The 21,078-nt window shown below is 42.8% G+C and overlaps 1 protein-coding gene across 1 annotated transcript in view; it reads right to left on the reverse strand.

Annotated features, from left to right (window-relative positions):
* TENM3 (teneurin transmembrane protein 3) overlaps window positions 1-21,078 on the reverse strand; it is a 207,118-nt gene that overhangs the window by 1,273 nt on the left and 184,767 nt on the right. Inside the window, exons 23-27 of the mRNA XM_021711937.1 lie at window positions 20,665-20,840; window positions 18,672-18,907; window positions 10,277-10,573; window positions 5,414-7,025; window positions 2,580-2,710 (exon numbers count right to left, since the gene is read on the reverse strand). Coding sequence (XP_021567612.1) covers window positions 2,580-2,710; window positions 5,414-7,025; window positions 10,277-10,573; window positions 18,672-18,907; window positions 20,665-20,840 — 2,452 coding nt within the window. The remainder of the gene's footprint in view (window positions 1-2,579; window positions 2,711-5,413; window positions 7,026-10,276; window positions 10,574-18,671; window positions 18,908-20,664; window positions 20,841-21,078) is intronic.

Consider the following 21,078-nt stretch of genomic DNA (forward strand, 5'->3'; position numbering starts at 1 on the left):
TAATAGCCATGTCTGACCATGACTGGAGTAAGAACACATAAAACAACAAAATCTTTGAGAGTGGGTGCTGGGTGTTGGGGAGATATGGTCAAAGGGTCCAAAGTTTCAGTTAGGAGGAAGAAATTCTGGGAGTCTACAGTACAACATGGGTGACTATAATTTAATGCCAAGGTGTGGTGTATTTGAAAAATTGAGAAATAGATTGTAAATGTTCTCATTACAAAGAAATGATGTTTGGGAGGTAACACGTATGTTAATTAGTTTTGACATAACCTTTCCACAATACATGAATATATCAAAATGTCATGCTGTATACCATAATTATGTACTATTTTTTATTTGCAATTTAGTAAACAAATAAAAATGGTAAAGGAATTAAAAAATATTCCATTCACTATCGGCAAAAAGGAAGAAAACGCCAGAGCCAAAAGATCTCCCGGGCGTGGCAGCGCGCGCCCGCAATTCCGGCTGCCCGGAAGGGAGGCCGGACGGAGCCCAGTGGGTCGAGGCGGCGGGGCCCGGAGCGGCCGCTGCCCTCCGGTCTGGGCGACCGAGTGAGACTCCCACTCAGAAAAAAAAAAACAAAAAAAGAAAAGGCGCACTCCCTCGGTTGCTGCTTATTCTTAATTTCGAACGTGGCCAGGACCTTTACGTCTTTAGCTCTTCCCTGACCATTTCCTCCCCCACGCCCGCCCGTGTGGGGATGTCGGTTTCCAGGCCCTCCGACCCGGGCGCTTTCTCCATGGGAGGCCGAGGAGAAAGCACCAAACACAGGGACGGATTTGAAAGATTGGGGCGCCCTGGGCCGGATCGCTGGGCCCCGCTTTATGTGCTCTGAAGTGCGTGTGCTTTAAGTCAACTCTGCCCGGTTCCTGGTGTCGCAGAGTTTAGCTGAAATGGCCAGTGTGGCTGCAGAACTGAAACGTACAGGGGTGAGTGGGCATGGGGCAGATGGGGAGGAGGGCGGCTTTAGGAAAACGGTTTTTTGGTCCAGATTGGCAAATGTTTTAAACTGGGGACATCTTAACTCAGCCATTTCTTGTAATACCAGATGTTTGTCTGGCTGGTGTGTCCCATAGGAAAACGTCTGCTTCATCTGCGGCAAGGAAAGAAACAGTTGTTTTTCTGCACTAAGGGCAGCCTCAGTGTTTTTGCCAGCGATCCCCTAAGCTGTCCTTGTGGTGCACTTCTCTCAACAGAGAACTTGGACCGTATTTAAAGGGCCGCCTAGGAAAACGTTGGCAAGTCCATTTGTGTTTTCAGACATGTTAAGAAAGTCATACAGTTAGGGGGCGGGCATGTTCAAATGCTTTGGAAGACCTTAGTGCGTCTTTGTGACACTTGATCAGCATAGTCATGTGCTGCTTAACGACAGTGGCGTGTCAGAGAAATGTGTCATTAGATAATTTCGTCATTGTGTGAACATGATAGAGTGTACTTTCACAAACCTAGGTAGCACAACTTCCTACACACCTAGGCTACATGGTCTAGCGTCTAGCCTATATACTCAGGCTACAAACCTGTATGGCATATTGCTCCGCTGAATACTGGAGGCGACTGTAGCACAGTGGGAAGTATTTGTGTATCTAATCATAGAAAAGGGGCAGTAGAAATACAGTATTTTAGTCTCATGGGACCATCGTCTTACATGTGGTCCATCATTGACCAAAATGTTATGTGGCACATGGCTGTATTTGCAACATCTAAAAAAAGAATTGCTTTTATGTTAAGTGCAAAACATGTGTGCGTGCAAGTGTGTGTGTGTTTTAATCATGATTGCTTTTTCTCTTTGTATTCATTGAAACTACAGGAAATTGCTGGGGGATTAATCTTTCTAAGAGGGTCTGAACTCTCTTATTCTTATCATGATGGGGTAACCCCATTTGTTGATCTCTATTCTTGCTTTAAGCTAGAAATTCTGGTGTTTTGTTGTGCGTTCCTTTCTGATCTCTGAGTGGTGGGGAGATTAAAAGTACCACTTTGTGAAATGGCAGTTTTGACTTTGCAGCTTTCCATTCTGTTTCTTTTATTTCTACTAACAGGTATAGGCCTCTTGATTTGTTATTCTCAGGAAAATTCCATAAACTTTCCTGGTTGTAGGTGCAGCCTTACCAGAGGTCATCTATTTTTATTTTTAATTTTTTCCCATGAAATGCTGGTAAAATCTTAAAGATGATGAACTTTGTGGCATTGTTTGTGGATTGCTAACTTGTAATATTAACTCCTTGCCCTCTTGTTTATTGTATTTTTGCCTTCAGGTTCCGGGTGCCACAAATGTGCTTTCAAGGGGTTCCCTGTAGAAACCCAGAACTCACAAGGGAGTTTCTGCATCTTATTGCTTTTTTATAAAGTCTTTCTGTGTTTTTATTTGCATCACTAAAAAACGTATTTAAGCTTGTTTGACAGATTCTTGGTTTGTTGAACAGAAATGCAGAGGAAGTGCTGTTCTTATTCTCTACAAGAGCCAAAAAATTAACAACGGTCTTTGGTATAGTTTTCCCGAGGGTCGTCTGAGTGGGCAAATAAGACACAAGTGAGCCATTTATCACTCTTTCCTAGTTTGTCTTTTTGCTCCTTACCGGTACATCATCCCACTGCTGGCTCTTCACAAGTTCGTAAGAAGGTTCTGTCAAATCAAATTTGGGAACAGGGAATCCAGGAATAGCATTGTGCAGATGGAAGCCAAATGTCACCAGCCAGCTGTTAACATCTAGGAGAAGAATATTCAAAATGAAAGGTGTTGGAATTTATTTCGAGCTTTTATAAATTTAAATTCTTACCTTAAAAAACCCCGATTCCACAAATAATAATCTGGAAAAGAGCACGTGTGCCTACAACTCAGAACCCATTCTCTATTTCTAGACATGAAGACAGTAACCTTCATTGCAGAGCTTTGGCAAATGCTACAAAAAATGCAGTGATTGATGCTCAGACAGATGGGAGAGGCCACCCTTCCTGCTACGCTACATCCTGTGCTGGTAATAGTGATAAAAAGGATAATAACAGTGCACAGCAGCTTGTAAGAGACATAGTTGTAGAAAACAAACAGAATTTGTTTTGTAGTTAGTAAAGGCTGGTCTTAAATAGAAGTGGTGTGTTGTTAGCTTTCGAAAGCAATCGCCCAAGGATGTGTGGACTTCCACAACCCCTCTGCCATTAATAAAAACCCTGAATTGAGAGCATTAAAGTCCACAGCTGATTCTTAATCAAAGATGGATGCTGAAAGCTGGCCGAACTGGCCAAGGGCACAGACGTCCTGGTCACCATCCGTTGTGACTTCAAGGGCTCCCTGGGCACAGGTGGAGACACACTGTTTTGGGGAGGGAACCTGGAAACCTTTAAAATGGTATTTTAAAATTTTGCCATGTGACTCCAAAAGCCATTAAGCTCGGAACAAGGCTTTTATTCTGTTCTGGAGGTTATAATGTTACAGAACGACTCAGCAGGCTTGCAGCTTTATGAGTACAGTTGGGTGTAGATTATTTTATGTATTAAGCACATTGCTGGAAAATTTGAAATTGCATTTCACCTAATATATTTTATGCTGTTCCATCTCTCTTTTGATGTTTTTCAGAAAATGCTGCTATGGCATTCCCTGCAGTCCACGTTGCTAGGAGAGGAGGCATGCAGAAGCTGTGGGCTTTCCAGCCTGTCTGTCAGCCCTTGTCAACACCCCTTAAATAACTGGGGGTAAACTGCTTGTCACAGTGATGGAGGGCCACTCGCTTCCAGGTTCCTTCTCTAGGGCACAAACTCTCATCCCATCGACCAGCTGACAGGTCCTCTGTCCAGGCATCATGTGGCTATAAAATCAGTGGTCTTCTCCCTTCTTTAAGTGGGGTGGTGGTAGTGGTAGTGGAGAGAGATACATCCCAGGTTGTTCACACAGGGCAGAAGGTGGTGTGTGTGTATGTATGAGAATGTATGTAAGATTATAGGGTGGAGGGAGGTCCAATGTTTTGGGGAAAATTCTCCCAAATGTTGCAAAAATTCTTTTACTCTGAACAATAGCTGCATAGCGGTGAAAATCGGGGTCTTAAGTATGGAAAAGTACTGCCAAAACAATGGGATTTGAATACAGATATGTACTGAAAAACCCCAACCATAAAGGCACTGCTGAATCAGCATGCTGAAAGAAGACTTTTAGCTGGTTCACATGGAAGAAAGAGATGAAATGCTTCAGGTGGTCTGGAAAGGTGGGAAACCGATGTTAAATAAACAGGGGGCAGCATGTTGGGAGCTGTTTTGAGAACTGAGAGAAGAGACCTCTCAGTATGCCTCAAATATTGAGCAGCCTAAAGGAGCATCTAGCACAGGATAAAACAGAAAAACCTTAAACCAAATGAAAACAAAAAGGAAACAGGAGTTTTTCTCCAGGAAACATAGATGTGGTAGAGAACTGAAGGATGGCAGTATAAATCAGGGATAGAAGGTGGAAGCAGAAGGATTCAGAATTCCTGGAGTAGAGGCTGAGTGAGGCCAGCTCAACAAAGGGAACTAAAGTCATACCTTCAAGGACCTTGGCTGTGTCCCACATCCTGAATATTCTGTGGTGACAGAAGTGGGATCCAATGTTTTAAATCTTGCAAAACTAAAAATGTTACATGCACTACACTTGGAAATCTTAAATCTGTACGCTGAAAATTACCCTGTATTGGTGGAAAAATCAGTATGCCCACTGGTAGTGTCACCATGCAGGAAATGCACTAAATGACAAGACAGTGGTGGAAGAGGACAGAAATGAGACCAGACACAAGACCCAGTGACTAAGCAACCAATGGGAAAAATGGTTCCATATCTGTCCTGAGGTGATGGTGGTAAAGAGGAAATTAAGCACCTCCCGAGGATGAAATGGTGTGTCACACAGTGTTGTGCTTCACAATTATGATCTCCATTAGAACTTTACATATGTATTACAAAACCCAACATTACACATTTATAAGGCAGTTACTGTTTAATGCAGAATTTCATATGTTCTTATATTTTATGCCATAAGGTAGGTATTGTTATCCCCTTGTATAGTTAAGGAAACAAACTCAGAATTATATGCTTTGCCTGTGGAGCCACACAACTTATAAGACAGGAGTTTGAGTTGGAACTCCAACTTTGAGACTCCGAGTGCATCATGTTTTTTGTTCCTCCATGTCACTTCCCTTCTTTAAATGATTGGATTCTGTGTCACTTCAAAAACTTAGGGCCTTGGGCACTGGCAGGCAGAGTAGGAAGTAACTATGTCTCATTTTTCCCTTTGTGGTTTCTCTATGGTTCCATAGAGAAATAAATCTATATTAAAGGTTAGGCATTTGATTTTGCATGAGTACGGTATAAAGTTAAAAAAAAGAAGCAAATCTAGTTATTTGGTATTAATCTAATGATTACAGTAATTCACTTGGAAAGGAAAAAAAATGCTCACCTGTGATGTAGTCTTTCACATCGTGGATTTTACTTGCGGGGTTGTTATTCCTAAACATGTATAAGTTAAAAGGAGCTGGATCCTTCCCAATTCTTTTCCAGATTTCTATGTCCGGTGTTGTCCATCGTCCTGCCAAAATGTCATAATCTCTTTCTCCAAAGTGGATTAATTTGGTGAGTGGGTCATATAAACCACCATGAAATCCAATGACCAGTTGAAAGTCAATATTGGAGTCAAAGTAGATTTCACCATATGCAGTGTACTGAATCTGTTTTAGCATGAGCCCATTGCTACTGAAAACAGCCAAGGGTGTCCCTGTGTTATCTGATGCAATGTAGAATTCGTCCCCACTGCTGATTTCCATGGCAAAAAGATGTCCTTGGAGATCATAATAAAGGGAGGTAATTTCTGAACTCGAATGGTTGTAGACATGAGTAATCCTAGTGGGATAAGTTAGGTCAGCATAAAAAAACTGCAAGTGCTGGCCTAGACTGGTTTTGCTAGAAACACGCCTGCCGAGGCCATCATAACGATAGATTACTGTCCAGCCGCTGCCTTTACTGTAAACTCGCGTTAGAAGCCCCTTGGAGCTGTATTCAAAGATTTCTGTGCCTCTTTGACGCAGGAATCCGTCTTCATCCAGCCGATACTGAACATCGCCCAGTCGAGTGATTCTGTCTCGCAGGTCATAGCGAAGGGGTGTCAAACGTGCACTGTTACTTGGGTTCAGTAAATGGAGGTTTCCATTTAGATCATAGTTGTACCGCCACATTATCTTTTCATTTAGGTAAACTGTTTGGAGCTGTCCGTCAACATCGTATTCGTAAGCATATTTGGTAGTGTTGGCAAAGGGCCCAATTTTAATCTCTCTCTTGGTTACCCGACCCATGTTGTCATACTGAATTGTAATCCAGTACATGAGCGACCTGAATATCTCGTATTGGATTTCCTTGATGCGGCCATGGGCATCAAAGTGCTTCGTATAGGTCATTACAGCTGTGGAAATGATCTGGTTAATATCATAATATATGACTCCAAATTTTCCAAACTGCTCAACTTTGCCAGAAATGTCGTCAAACTGATAGAGATCAATGGGCAGTGGAGTTTCATTGATGACACCCTGCATGCTGGTCACTCGAAAGCTATTGTCATAGCTATAGTCAAATCTTGCATTTACCATCCCGTCTTCACTAAAGCGGAAAATCTGTCTGTCAATCAGGGGGCCAATTTGCCTGTATCTAATGGTGCAAATAAAACCATCACTCTGGAGGTTTACTGTTTTTAAAACTCCTGCTGTTTCATCATAGGTAAAACTGACTCTGGTGCTATCATACAAAATTTCTGAGAGCCTGGTCTGCCTCCGGTATTTGAATAAAACCCTCCGGCTTGTGCCCAGGAAAGCTGTTTGCAGAAGTAGCCCTTCCTCGTTGTAGTCTGTGATGACGGAGGCATTGCTTTCCGGGGGGTTGTATATGTTGCGATAGTAGCCAATGGACCGGATGGTCTGCATGGTGTGGCGAGCAACGCTGGGCATGGTGATGGCAGACAGGCGGTCCCACATGTCATATTCGAAGATGTACTGCCGCTGGCTATGAAGCAGAAGGACCATGGACTGTGAAGAGAGAGCATTTTCTGTTACCCAGTGTTTGTGCATGGGGGATGCAAAAGCAGACTCGGACCATAAATGCACAAAACATTCCACTTAAGAAAATGATTTTCATTTAACTGAGCTTCATTTAATTGAGTTACCCTTTCCTACTCAGAGATGCTGCCTTGGGGTGCGTTAGGTTAGAGGGTGAGTCATTTTCCAGGTGTCAGGATTTGTTCCCAGAAAGATACGCGTGTGTGGAGGCTTACTCTGTTCTCTCTGCAAACAGCCAGATGCATGCCTGACTGTGGAGAAGGGTGGTGAGTATGGAGCGGGCTTGTCATCCGACAGGCCAAGTCCAGCCTCTTCTAAGGAGGGCAGATAGGGTGGGTTTGCAAGAGGGCAAAGTGACCAGGAGGGTCCCAGCTGGCTGTGTTCCAGAGGCAGGGGGCTGCCTTAAGAGGTAGTAGCATCCTTCATGAGTGTGGGCCTGAAACTGTTCAGTTATCCTTGAACTTGTTAACGATTCCCTGCCTAATTTGCTTAGATGCTTAATTGGGAAGGGTCCTGCAATTAGTGCTGAAGATTCGTAATGTGCTGTGTGTCATGCCTGCACCATTCGCTCCAGGCGCTCCCAGCCGCCCAGCAGATTGTCAGTGGATTTGGGGAGTCACAATGCAGGCATGAGCAAAGCTGCTTTTAAGACAGTATTTCAAGGAGAAAAGAGCATATGGGAAATGCAGTCCTAGCCATAATGGCCAATTATTTAGTAAGGTGGCTTTCCTTCATTTGATTGAAGGATGACTCAAATCATGTTTTAACTTCCAGTGTATTTAGGGGAGGAACAAAACACTCAAAATATTATTTTGTCAAAGAGAGACAAAATTAGACAGAAAACGGATAACGTATACATAAAGCATGTCAAGAAACATTGCTAAATTAATCACATGGTGAGTGAGCTATAAATGCCCTTCGTGGAAATATGAATTTAGATATTTTGTTTGTTTTTACAAATTGTTAAACGGCACAAAACCCGCATTTTGATCTTTTCTCCCGTGGGTAGCAAACCTGATTTGTGCCCCAGGTGCCATAATAGTGTTTTCTGGACTATATACTGTGTTGGTGCTAAATTATGGAATAAATAGATAAATAAAAATAGACTTTGCCTCTTTTGCAAGTTATTGCCAAAAGGCAAATGACAGCAATTCATCAGATCAACCGATGTGAGCGGTCAACCCAGGCTGGCTAAGTACAGCTCAACAGCATTACAGGGTGTGGGTGGCTCTTCCCTCTGAGGAAGCTTCCTCTAACCGGGCAGATCAAGTGGAGTGACAGCAGGATGGGGAGAATGCTTAGGCTGGGAGCCCTCCTGGGACTTACTCCTTTGCATGACTAGGCTTCCGAAGAATCTCCTCTGTGGGCATATCTAGGGACACTTTATGCATGTAGGTTGTGTGGGAAATGCCCTGGGAGTTGTTCCTGACAGTTTGCATTCTTCCAAGGAAGGCTTACACTGTGGCTGAATTTGCAGGAATCAGCACCTGGTTTTCCAGTCATTTGAAATCATCTTTGATGGTAGTTAGTACAACAGTACTTGTTTTCCTATGAATAAGTGTTGGCTTGTTGTGCTTGTCCTCGCAAGGAAACGGAAGTAGTTTGGGTGAATTTTAGGGATTTGGGAGAGACTAGTTGGCTTTTCCCATCCCTGTCAACACTTGCAGGTGATCTTGTTCACTGGCTTTGTCATTTCGTTGACAGCAGCTCTTGTCAGTGATATGTTCCTGGGCTCCCTTTAAACAATTCTCAGTCCCATTATGATCTCTATGATCAATTTTTAGGGTCTGGATACATATATTTCTGTTACTCTTTCCCATAATGTACTCAGTTTAAATCGGGAAAACTGATTCAGAATGAATCCATGATTCATTCCCACTTGGAGACGCTGTCTTGGGGTGTGCTAGGTTGGAGGGTGAATTTTTTTCTAGGTGTTAGTATTTGTTCCCAGAAAGTTGTGTGTGTGTGTGTGTGTGTGTAGGGGGGGCGTTACTCTGTGGTCTCTCAAAGAGCCAGCTGCATGACTGACCAAAGGGAAGAGTGGTGAGTATGGAGGGGGCTTGTCATCCAAAAGGCCGGGGCAAGCCTCTTCCAAGGAAGGCAGAGAGGGTGGGTTTGCGAGAGGACAAACTGGCCAGGAGGGTCCCAGCTGGCAGCGTTCCAGAGGCAGGGGCTGCCTTAAGAGAAGTGACATCCCACATGAGCGTGGATCCGAAATGGTTCTCAGGAGGAACAGCTTGTGCATAGGCCTCCTGGGATTAGTAGGATGGCTCCAGCGCAGGGGTGAGGTGGGCAGAGCAACGGTGTGGTTGGGATTTATTTGGGTGACTCTTGATGTAGGGGCGGGTAGAGACTACAGCCGTTAAACGACGAGTCTGTGGTTTGTGCTGCTGTGTAATTGGTGTGGAGTGCTCTGGGGTTTGAGAGTGATCAGAACTCAAAACTGAATCCTTTTCTAGGGCAAATGCTTGTCTCAAAGGCAGATGAAGCAGTCCGTGAATATGCTCTTGAGTGGACTATATTTCTTAAGAAAGGAATTACAGGGAGATTGTCCTTCCCTTTTTCTTCCTTCTCGTTCACCTTCATTCTCCACAACCCAGAAAATACCCCTTGTTGTGCCTGTGCAGCATAGCATTTTGCACATGGTGGCTAATCTTTGGGACTGTGTATAGTTCTCAAGAATGGAGAAAGGCCTAAGCTTGGATGCTCACCTTTTATATGCAAAGAAAGGGAGGCATCACAGAGGACCCGAAAGTGTGGCCTGCTAGGTAAGTAGCCTCCTTGGGTTACTAATGCATACATAGGATCTACATGCTATTTATGATTATATTGAAACTCTGTCAGGAGCAACACAAACCTGACAGTTTTAACTGTGCTAATGTGTGGCTCTTTCTTACACGCAAGAGCATGAAAATGATTTAAAGTGATTTACTTATACACTCAGGGTCTAATTTGTGACTGTGGTCATTGTGTAAAAGGCTTCCAGGTGGACAGTGTTAGTGCTTGTTTGTTTACTGCATAAATCACTTAAAAGGATCTCAGGTAGTAGAACTTAACTAAGGAGAAACTACTTTGCTAATGCAGAAATTCACCGCTTTACCGATGTGACTTCCATATTGAGACTTAGAATAATAAGTCTCAGTCACGTGCCATGATTTCTCCCGCATCATGCGCTGGGTGACTGCTAAAAATGGCTAATCAACCTTCGTGTGCATGCATACCTTTTCTAAGTATGTGTAACTCCACGTTTTACCGTCAGCAAAGACCCGAGACACGATCCTCCCCTGTCCATCATAATCGACTTTCTCGCTGGTGGTGCCTCGCTGGATGCTGGCGATTTGACCTGTGGATGAGTAGGTGACATTGACGGCCATCAGCTTGCTGCTTGGCAGCCAGAGAGTCGGGTGCCCAGATGTGTCGTAGGCGATCCTCAGCAGAAATTTACGGTGGTCGTCATAGATCTTTTCTGTCTTTGTTGTTCGATCAAAGTCAACTGAAAGGAGGTTTCTGCCATTAACCTGTTACAGTGCCAACAAGATGATAAAATAAATCATGTTATTCCAACACTAGTTACTTATTACTCTTCAGAGACCCTGGTATTGTTTAAACACCATTTATGATGATTGATTCTCTTTGTCAGTAAATTAATTTAGCAACTTCTTGGGTACAAGTACAAGGCAGTAGATTAGCTGCTCTTTTAAAAGGTTTTATTAAGCTGAAAGACGGCCTGGCATTTGTTCAAAACCTTTTCAATTAAATTTTGTAAATGAAAGCAACTGATAAGAAAAATACCAAAATGTACTTGCTTTAGAATTTGTTCAAGAGATCTGAAGGTGATAAACATGACACCTATGTAAATGACTCAAAGCTCCTCCCCACAAAAGACATTGGAAAAATAACTGCTTAGTAAATTAATCATGGCTACATTAAATAAAACACAGTGGTAGATGTGACTCTAACCCTTTGAAGAGCAGTTAAGTAGAAGTTGGAACCCACATTACTGTAAATTATTAATGAGTTTAAATAGCAGCAGGTTACAAACATGATCATTGCTTTTGGCCCAGTGCGGAAATGTCACGGTTTTTTAGAATGCTTTTTTCCTTTGATGCGATCTGGTGAACTGGTAGAGTTAAGAGTAAGGGTTTAGTGTCCTTTACAACCACATATACGTGATCTGAATATCGCACTTAATTGACAAACCTAGCATCATGCTGCTGTAACCGGTCCTCTCTGTGGCCAAGTGCCATGTCCAGATCTTTGACGAAATCTGGCTTTCACTGTCTGTGGTCCCAGGCATGTACAAGCCCGTGTTCCTTACTACAGTGGCAATGTGGTCCTAATTAAATTCTGCTTTGCAGACAGTCCACAGTGTTTGCAGACTGTGAACCCCTGAAGGGCAGAGACCTGTTCCTTCTTTGGTCTTCCACAGTACCTTTGGGGGGGTGGTGGCTTGCACATTTAAAATGCTCATTAACTGTGTGGATTGTTAAAAATTAAATGGGAAAAATCTTATTTTACACGACCGTGTCTAAGCTAGAACCTTCGAAATTGGCAGTTCCAGCTGATCACTTTTATATACATATTATATACACATATAAAATTGTTATGTACACACACACACCACTCGCATCTGTATATATATGTAAATATATGTGTATGTACTTCATGATACACATGTATATTTGTGTAACATCTGGGATAAAACCAGTTTTTGCATTCTGTCATTGACATTAAATATATTCCATGCAAAAATACCCCCTGAAACTTAGACTTTTCTTTTTTTTTTTTTTTGAGTTGGGAGTCTCACTCTGTCATCTAGACTGGAGTGCAGTGGCCGCTCCCGGCTACTGCAGCCTCGACTTGCTGGGCTCCGACAATCCTTCCACCTTAGCCTTCCAAGTAGCCAGAACTACAGGCATGCGCTACCACGCCCGGCTAATTTTTTTGATTTATTGTAGAGATGAGGTCTTGCCAAGTTGCCCAGGCGGGTCTCGAACCCACGGGCTCAGGCAATCCACTCACTTTGGCCTCCCAAAGCACGGGACTACAGGCTGAGCCACCGAGCCCGGCCAAAACTTAGACTTTTCAAAAAGAGCAGGTGAAGTCCAGGGAAAGGTAACTCAAGAAGCTAAAAAGCAGGGATGGTACAGAGAGAGGGCTTACAGAAAGTGACAAAGGGCAGAGCCCTGGATGGAAATGAGATGGAATTTTTCATTTCTAAGCTCTCAGATCTCCCAGATGTGGAAAAACTCCCCACAACCCTGGACCAGAGCAGACACAGTGGGGGCTGTGCGTGTTCAGAGAAGGAACCCGAGAGGCAAAAGGCTCCCCTCTAGACCTGACAGGGCCTCAACGCGGCAGGACCTGGGCTTTCAGCCCCTCTGAATCTGTTTTGCCCATCTGTAAATGAAGTGGTCGACCTCGCTCCCTTAGGCTCTTTCAGTGAGTTTTATTTGCTGCTGACCAGTCAGCTGGGACCTTTTTGAGTTTCCGTTTTCCCATGCGGAAATGTCTGCAAATTAGTTGCTCCCTGCCTAATGTGAATTTAGTGAAACTTTATGAGTTTCACTTTGCAGAATATGCTCTGTGTACCTTGGAAAAGAAGCTACTAGATAATGTTACAAATATATATTTTAAAGTCTGTAAAAGATTGATATCAAATTAACTTGATAACTGGCAGAACCAAGTTCTTCAGCTTAAATCTGCGCTACATTTTCTGACGTCCTGAGAAGAGGTTTTGCACAATGTAAATGCTTTCTTAGGGCTCTCAAGTTTCTCAAATTGTGTGCTAAAAGGAAAAACAAAACAAAACAAAAAAAAACCCCGGAATATCTAGGTTTGTCCTCTTTTTTCCTTCCTTAGGTTATTCCAGGTTCTGAACAGCCATGGGAAACTGTAGTTTCCTCGGACAATGCTGCCCACGTCCTGGCCCCATCTGGTTGCGTTTTCCCCCGCATTCATTTTAAATTGTATTTCCATTCTCCACTGCTTTCCTTAACCCTCCTTTATCGTTGCAATATATTTCCTCTGGTTAAAGTAGCAGAAATCTGTACTGCAGGTCTGGTGGGCCTGGTGGCTGTGTGGAAGAGGGCAAAGCCCACGTAGTCACTGCCACACGCTGCTCCTGGCTTCCAGGTGTGCCTCTGGTTAGTGAGTGTGGCTACAGGACACCAGAGCATCCAGGTGGAAAATCAAATGATGTCACGGCTGCTGCCACAGTGTGAGCCGCATACCAACATGCCACCATATGGAAGCGTCTGGAAGCACTGTGAGACCAAACATCTGGAATTTAAATTTTTCTTTTTAATCCAGACAAATATTGTATGCAATACCTTTCCTGTAGTAATAAGGAAAGACTTAGAACGTGGCCATGCTTTTCCCCAAATTTCCAACACAAGCCACGGCTTTAACCATTCTTACTGTTTCCAGACAGCAGTCAATATGTAATATTTCAAAAGGTTCTAAAAGATCGCCTGTTTTTTCCATCCCTCCCCAGAAGGCCTGGAATTTCTCCTTTGGGTACTACGAACAAAGTGCAGCCGTCAAGGGACACTCTAGGACACGGGCTGCTTCACCACTTCTTGACGAAGTCATGGCAGCATTTCAGTCTTTTTTTATTTTTTACAGTCACAAAGCACCAGTATCAGTCCATGGCCCAGTGGCTTTTTAATTATTATAAAAAATATCAAGTTAAAGCTAATAATCTAAAGATAAAAAACCTAATGTCTGATCATGACTACACCTCCAACTATATAAAAATGATCCAGATGTTGAGTCTGGGTAAGAGATCACTGGGAATTTCTTTTTGATGTATATTTCTTTTAAGTAAGCATGGAAAATCTCCATTTTCGAAGATCATGTCCAGGGCGACTGTAATTAATTGCAACATGCCTTTGATGTTGGGAGGGCAGTGGCTATCTTTTCCCTCTGGAATGCTTGACAGACTAAATCACAATGACATCACACGATTTTCCCAAGGAGAGGTATCAGGACACTGGATTACACTCACTTATTCAAGATGTCACAGAGGGAGGTGAGGAAGGGCCAACTCGTTATCCAGCATACTTGGTGACAGGATTCATTTGTGTCCCTGTTGGAGCACCAACTTGCTACAGGTTGTTTTGTGTCTCCACACCCATCAGCAGGTGCCAACCACATTGTGCAATCCCATGCTAGACCGTGACACTCAGATTAAAGTGAGAAATAGGCCACTATGCAAATACAATGGGTGTAAGGAAATTTAAATATATGATCATATTTATGTATGCCTTCAAACACAGGTCTGGATGTGAAATTTTGAGAATTTCTTTTTTAAATGATCCACTATGATTTTTTCCTCTAAGCCTCTGAATTCTGGGCAGCTTTAGGAAATGAATTTTATCCATAGAATTCCATGATGATTTTTTTTATAATGACTGAAGGTTCTAAAGTCCAGCACTGACAAAACCTAGGAATATTTATCAAATATTAAAAGACAAAGACAAGCTACTGCCTATGCATGTATCTTTTAAAACAAAATTGGCTACAGACAAGTAACTGATGAACTTATCTTTATTCTGGGGTACTTTCCCATGTCTCTGTGCTGGTCCGATCCAGCCCTCTTCCCTAATGCATTGTTTCACATAGATGTTTTTCACGCTGCTAGTTTCTTATAGTTTTGCCTTTTCTACTCCATTTTACTTTTTAATCTAATAGATATATATGTGTGTGTGTGTGTGTGTGTGTGTGTGTGTGTGTATGTTTGTGTGTATAGTGTGTTATCTCTGTTATCTCTATTTAATCGATTATATCCAGTGCTAGGCTTGTTTATAGCAGTCAAACACTTGCAAGGGCGTGCTATTCTTATAGCCCCTTCTTTTGGGAAGCTCTAGATGCAGTAAAATCAAGATCATTCATGTTGTCAAGTTGGCTTTCCTCATCCTTTCATTTATTGGATAAATATTTGCATGCCCACCATGTGACAGGCACATAGCTAAATTTAGATCAATAACTAAAAAATGAAAAGACCTTTCTGCGAGGGCAGAATGCAAGGTAAGAAGGGACAGGGTGGAGCCAAAATGGGTGGCTCTGTGGGCTGATTCCGACACCTTGGTGGGCTCAGGTCTTCCTCCTCTCTCCTCTCTTCCCTACTTTGGCAGGCTTCAGTCTCAGTCCTAAAGCCAGATTTTCACAGCATCACTTTCTCCCTAGAATTTCTCTTTTAGAATCCACAGAGGAATGAAATTAGCAGTCAGAGCTGGCACATCCAATCTTATCTTGAAAGTAAGAAACCCTCCCTGGTGATCTTGGCATTGTCTCTATGAGAGCAATCAAACATATCAGCTGGAAATCTCCTTTCAGTGGGACTGCACAGGCCATTTTAAATAGTGTATTTTCTGAAATGTCTTGCTGAGGCATTGTGGCTCTGCCATTTAGAAAGAAACTAACACCCATGCCTGTGTGCACTGGTCTCTTCCTTCCTTAAGCGAAGTATTTTGTTCATTTAGGATCAGGCAGAGAACTAGAGACTTGAGACTGGGTTTCCTCTCTTTTCCTCTAGTCTTCCTAAGTTCCTTTTATGTCTGGAAAAGCAGTATTACAAAGAAGAAAAAACCTGCTCTTAGGTATACGTTGTCAAAGAGCAGCAGGCATTTTGTTATGTGGTCAGTTTCAGGACAAAGTAAATTTCTTACTCTCTCTTTCTACCGAAATGTCCCCAGCCAGTGTGCGGAACCTCTCCAGCTGGTGCGTGGGCTGAAGAGATGATCTGGGTCAGGGTTAGGGAAATATAGCCATGCGTTTTTTTCCCCAAAGTCTTTCATATTGTCTCATTCGGTTCTTGTAGCAATTGTGAGAAATAGAGGCAGTGAAGGGGTAAATTTCATATATTTGTAACGTATATCACATCTATATTTAGATGTTATAGTGTCTATATCATAACATAGATATCATGGTATCCATAAGGAAACAGATTCAGAGATGTTATGATTTTCCCATAAGGTTTCCTCTTAGCAAAAAGTGAGGTAGGATCTAGAACTCACATTTTAAAAATTCTAGTTGAGTGCCGTGTCTTCCTTGGTAGACAGAGTCAAGTACTCAACTGTGAGCAGTGTCTTTGTGTCTTTCGGTGCAGTCCTGTACCTGTGAATAGGTGTGACTGTGTGTGTGTACATGATCCCTGCTTCAGGACAGCTGAGTAAGACAAGGCCTGCGAAGCAGCTTTCCGTCCGCGGTGCCCAAGGCCACAGGGGTCCTGGGGAGAAGCAGGGTGTGGAGGCAGCAGAAGGGATGGAGGGCAGCGATGGCTCCCTGCGGACTGCAGAAGAGTCAGGCGCTGGAATTTACTTTGGCACCAACCACGCCCTATGAAAGTGACCTGGAGATGCCGGGAGCTTGCTTTCTTGGTCATCACCTCACCTTCACCCCCATCTCGTCTTCCCTCTAGTGTTCTGTGGATTTCCTTCTTGGTCTCTCAGAGCTGTCTCCCCTCTAGTTTCCTCAGCTGCCATAACGGACGGTGTGGGCTTGGATTTAGGGCACCCCAGCTCCCTCAGCCTGGGGGGGGGTTTGAAGGGGGAGCACATGGTGTTGGTTCCAGAAGCTTATGTATTTAGAGTCTCAAACACCTGTCTTACAATTAAAGCAGAATCAGAATAAAACCCTTAGTTGGATTCAGTCTGGATTTGATCCACTGATTCTTTTTTTGCTTCATTTCTGTTTCTTGGAAAAAGCCAGAGACAATATTTCTTTTTTTTTTTTTTTTGAGTTGGAGTCTCACTCGGTCGCCCAGACTGGAATGCAGTGGCCGCTTCCGGCCACCGCAGCCTCGACCTGCCGGGCTCCGGCGATCCTTCCGCCTCAGCCTTCCAAGTAGCCGGAATTACAGGCATACACTACCATGCCCAGCTGATTTTTTTGATTTATTGTAGAGATGAGGTCTCGCTGCCCAGGCGGGTCTTGAACCCGCGGGCTCAGGCCATTCACTCACCTCAGCCTCCCAAAGGCGCGGGATGACACAGGCTGAGCCACTGAGCCCGGCTCAGAGACAATATTTCATAGCTACATCTTACTCTGAAGAATTGCCAAGGTAAATAATGTTGGCCTGTTAAGATAATTGAATCATTTTGGGTGGAGGAAAAAAGCCATTAATGGTAAGTTCCATGTTTTGTTCTCCCTCTTTCATTTTAAGTATTTTTTTTTAATGACAAGGGAAGGAATGTTGGGAAGAATTATTTGCATTTATCTGATCAATTGAACAGTGTTTACTGACAGAAAGAATGAGGTAGGCTCAGTTTATAGTGGCTGAGGGTGATTTCTTGCCATGTGTTTCAGTACTTAATCTACATTGTCTTTACCAAATAGTTCTTATAAACTACAACATGTCTTCCAGATATGTTTGGCCCACCATGGAAAAGGGATAAAAAAAGAACACCTAACAAGGAAATGCAGAGAACATTTTGCAAAGCTCGGTTACACTGGTATAATCAGAAATATCACATTTCTTATAAAAGTAATAAAAATGGGGGCTTCCGTCCAGAGTGAAAAGGCAGTAGTTAGGTTCTGAAGTTGATACTATTCTATGTGCCTACACTGTAGTTTAGAGTATTGAGGATGCAAAGAAAAGAGTCACTGTTCAATGGTCAGCCTCTCTCTTTCAAGACACACATTGACGATTTGGAACACTTTCAATATTTAAGCCAATTCTTGTCCCCATCTTGACTTTAGGAAGCCATCACTCCTAACTAAAGAGGCAAAGGAAAAGCTTGAGATTACTAAGATAATATTAGTAGAACAAGAATCAACTGACATCCCAACTATTTTGGATTGGGCTATATGAAGTTTCCTCATTTCCCAGGGAGAAATTATATCTTCAATCACATATGAGGGGGACATCCAAAAAACTGGAATTTTTTTGGAGGGCGGGCCCTCTGTAGTACAGGCTTCCCCCAGTAGGTGGGTGTTCTAGGAATCCATGAGCATCATTGTGCCCGCTAGTGCTGTTGTGAGAGGCTGCGTTTGGCTTCAGTGAATTTTTTTTGGAGATTCCTTTAATGCATCTGCCCATTTCATGCTGGGTGATTTGCGAGTGTTTACTGAATGGTGAGCAGTTTTGACCGAAAAGGTTAAGAACCCTGTGCCCTACCCTCCCTATTCACCTGATCTCACCCTGATGACTTTTTTTTGGTTTCCCTAGATGAAAAAAGTTCTCAAAGGGAAACATTTGGCTGATGTGGAAGAGGTAAGACAAAAACGGCAGAAGTACTAAAAGGCATCAAGATTGACGAGTTCAAAAACTATTCTGAGCAGTGGAAAAAGCGTCTCGATAGATGTATTGCATCAGTAGAGTACTTTGAAGGTGACTGAGGTTTTAAAACATGTCAGGATAAATACAGTTTTTTATACATAAATTTTGGGGTTTTTTGGGTCCCCCTTCATATATAGTGAGGAAAACATTTTCTCAAATAAGTGGCTTTTATCACCCAGCAATCTTAATGGCGTGATGGCTGGCTGCTCTTCATGCTCTCCCCTGAGCAAGGAGACATTGGCGGTGAGCCGAAGACAAGTTCTGCCCTCCCAGACAGGTGGCCTGTACCCCGCAGGGCTGCAGCTGTCTCCTGCTCTCCAACACGTACGTACCCTGAGCTTTCGACCAAACACGTTCACTTTTCCTTGGGCTTGCTCTTTTCGAAATCTCCATTCCACCAGGTTTTGACCATTCTCACCAGGCAGAGTCATGTTTCTTTTGGCAACTGTTGGATTGGCAGTGCCAGCCAGGACATGTGGCTCTGTTTGGTAGTGTGAGTCCAGACCACTGGCATAGATAATTCGAAGGGAGCCATCGTAACCGATTTGGTAGCTGTTTCTTAACTGATCTGAAAACCAAGAAGCAGAAACATAAACTATTGGATATGGATTAAACATTTGGCCAGTTTTGCGCTTAGACGTGATATACATTTATAAATGTTGACTGGAAATAAAGAGTACTTAATACTGTCCTTTTAGAAAGTTACAAAACAACTTTGATTTCCAGCATTTCAATGCTGCCTGAGGTTTGACTGAATATTAAAGGCAAACTTTAGGGGAATTTTTTTTTTTTTTTTGAGTTGGAGTTTCACTCTGTCGCCCAGACTGGAGTGTAGTGGCTGCTCCCGGCTACCGCCGCCTCGACCTGCTGGGCTCCAGCGATCCTTCTGTCTCAGCCTTCCGAGTAGCCGGAATTACAGGTGTGCGCTACCACGCCCAGCTGATTTTTTGATTTATTGTAGAGATGAGGTTTCGCTGCCCAGGCGGGTCTCGAACCCGCGGGCTCAGGCAATCCACTCACCTCAGCCTCCCAAAACCGTGGGATGACAGGCTGAGCCACCGAGCCCGGCTACTTTAGGGGAATTTAAAGGCCCTCTCAACTTTAATAGATTTCCTTTTCCCATTTGCCTGATGAAATGAGGGCTTATCCTCCATGGGATGTGCATTCAATAAATACTGTAAAAAGCCAAGTATGTGGTCTTTTAAGGAGCTGGTGTATCCACCTCCAAGATCTTGGAAGACTTCCCACCCCTACATTCATCCCTGTATCTTTTGTCAAAGATCCTTTGAGATAATTAGCATCTATACCTTGAATAACAAAAATATAAAGTCATATTCCCCCTGAAACTGAATTCAAAAAAAGGAAGCTATTTAAAATTACTTGTACAAAAACATCCCTCTCACATTGTAGACTCCTGCCTAAATTTAATATTCTGAAATGATACAGGGTCATTTGGGGAAGGAATGAATTCAAGCAATGAAAGTTTTAGATGCCTGCGGAGATTACTTGATGAACAGGTTTAAAAAAATGAGTCAAAGAAGTTTAACAGAGATTCAGTAATTATTCTTAGTGGTGTGACCTCACACTTACAAATGTCATTGTAAACAAGTTTTTCCAAGATTAGCTTAAAAAGGAATATGGCAGGAGGTTCCAGTATGGAGATTTTGGATATATAGCCTATAGAGAGAATGAAAAAACTAAAGGTCCAGATACGACACGAGTGAATATTTGGAATTTGGGATGCAGTTTCCATCATCTGTGGATTAAATACTGCATCATACACTGACTGATTCTAAAAGTGCTGTGTCTCAGACCACTGTATTTAGATGGCGGTAAGAGGACCTGCTCTGGAAAACTGTGTTAGGTGATGCAAAAGTTATATGAAGATGTAGGATTTGCATGAAGAGTTGGAATTGAGTTGTTTTATTAAATGGGAATGGAAGTAGACATTATTCCAAGGTTGACATTATTTTATATAGTACATTACGTACATAATATATAATATACATGATATATGTTTCAATATCTTATCATATTTTTTAGAGACAGGGTCTCATATTTCCCAGGTTGAGCTCCTGGTCTCAAGTGATCCTCCCACCTCAACCTTCAGAGCACTGAGATTACAGGTGCGAGCCACAGTGCCTGGCCTATTATGTGATTTTATATAGCTACATAAATATGACATGTACATTCTGTATTATTTCACCAAGATCTCTAGAGGCTTAAACTGTCACCTCTTCTTTTCAGATTGGTTTTTAGACAATGGGGATTGCTGCATTCTATCTGGGCACTACTGGTAGTTTAAAATGATGCTTTTGTGTTTACCTTGAACCATCGTGTAGAAAGAATCGATTGAGGACAGATTTGAAGTGATACTGACATCTTCTTCCCGGCTGGATGATTCAATGTCCACTGTGATAGCCTTGTCCATGTCCCCATGCAGGTTTGTGACCACTCCAGTTGGAAATGTAACATTTGTCAGACGACCTTCACTGTCATAGCTAAACACAAGAGGCATCAACTTGGGGTTAGAGGGAAAACTGCAGGTTCTTCTTACTCATACACAGAACATGTAGGAATATTAGTTGCACACATTTGGAAGAATATTTGTCTTTGTACATGAGCTATGCAGAGTGAGGACTTCAAACATGCTTTGAAGTAATCAAAAACCTGTTTAACATAGAAAAACCTCACCGGTGAGAGCAAGAGTAAACAGAATAGCTCTCCATCTCAGCACAT

This window comes from Carlito syrichta, unplaced genomic scaffold, assembly GCF_000164805.1.
Source record: "Carlito syrichta isolate Samal-C Ts95f unplaced genomic scaffold, Tarsius_syrichta-2.0.1 Scaffold302931, whole genome shotgun sequence".
Lineage (NCBI taxonomy): Eukaryota > Metazoa > Chordata > Mammalia > Primates > Tarsiidae > Carlito > Carlito syrichta.